General features: G+C 41.7%; 1 protein-coding gene across 1 annotated transcript in view; it reads left to right on the top strand.

Annotated features, from left to right (window-relative positions):
* The window catches only part of LOC106804841 (ferritin-2 heavy chain-like), a 16,144-nt gene extending 15,270 nt beyond the window's left edge, over nt 1-874 (top strand). The window contains exon 3 of the mRNA XM_014806197.1: nt 173-874. Coding sequence (XP_014661683.1) covers nt 173-307 — 135 coding nt within the window. The 3' untranslated portion in view covers nt 308-874. The remainder of the gene's footprint in view (nt 1-172) is intronic.
* Nucleotides 875-1,253: the final 379 nt, after the last annotated feature.

Here is a 1,253-nt window from a genome sequence, read left to right as displayed (position 1 = left end):
TGTGTGTGTGTGTGTGTGTGTGTGTGTGTGTGTGTGTGTGTGTGCGTGTGTGCGTGTGTGTGTGTGCGCGCGCGCGTGTGTGTATGTGCTCGTCTGTGTGCGTGTGTCAGCGTCTGCGCTTGTGTCTATAACGGAATATTACACTACATCGTTATATATCCCCGTGTTTTAGCTGATAGACTTTGTCGAGACCGTGTTCCTCACCGAGCAGTACGATGCCATGGAGGAACTGTCCACGATGGCCACCAAGTTCGAGCGTGCTGGCACCGGCCTCGGCGAGTACATAGTCGACAAGAACCTGCAATAATTTAAGGCGAGCGCGTCTGAGGACCGAGTCGCAGTGCCATCTACCGGTAAAGCTGCAAGGCAGTCAATTTCAACCGATTCCAATGCGCCGTCAAGCAACGTAGATATAATATATACATATATAGCAATAGTTTTCTCCCTACACTCCGTAAAAAATAATTGTAGTAGGAGTTCGTTTCTTAACAACGTAGTACGCACAAATCTGTACCGATTATCTGGACAAGCATATAACGTGATTATAAACCACGACTTTGGGTTTTGCCGAGACTTACATCTCATATATATGTGAATTTCACTCTACCTACCAGCAATAATAATAATAATAATGCCGCGTGCAGTGCTGCTAACTATTTACTTTTCGACGAATTTAAAATTGCTACCTTCATGACACTTTATCAACGCGAATGTGTTCTTTAGCGTAAGTTTAGATCCCGTTTAGATTAAGCATATCGCCGCAAGAACAAAGCATGCATACGTTTGGAATACTCATCGCCGTATTATTAAGGTTAGGCCTACAATGAAACTTTGTACACGTGTTACGCCTTTAATAAAGTAGATGAAAATCAAAGCATTGGATTTTATCGTGCTCATTTCGGTGTACGTTGACGCGGGAAATTATTTTGCCCTTGAGCTTTCACCTCTGTATCGGAGAGAGATTTAGATCGGTTGTCATGGCTACATTTTATGGCTGCGCTGCTATGATTCGTCAGATCGATCGCCAATCACCAGTCGATCAAACCTTTCATGCAAACAGCACTCACACCAAATACGGTATACAATGAATTGTATATGGTCTTTGCTTGCACGTCGCCATATTTTTTTCTAATTCTTAAAACTGCTAAAAGAACGTAAAAGTACTAGTAAAAGTACTAAAGTAAAAGTAAGAGTAAAAGTAAGAGTGTTTAGTACATAAAAGGGCGCAACGTTTCATTATATTTAATATATAT

Source organism: Priapulus caudatus, unplaced genomic scaffold (genome assembly GCF_000485595.1).
Source record: "Priapulus caudatus unplaced genomic scaffold, Priapulus_caudatus-5.0.1 Scaffold90, whole genome shotgun sequence".
NCBI classification, from domain to species: Eukaryota; Metazoa; Priapulida; class Priapulimorpha; order Priapulimorphida; family Priapulidae; genus Priapulus; species Priapulus caudatus.
The sequence above is the reverse complement of the archived record's forward strand: the minus strand, read 5'-3'. Positions and strand labels throughout refer to the sequence as shown.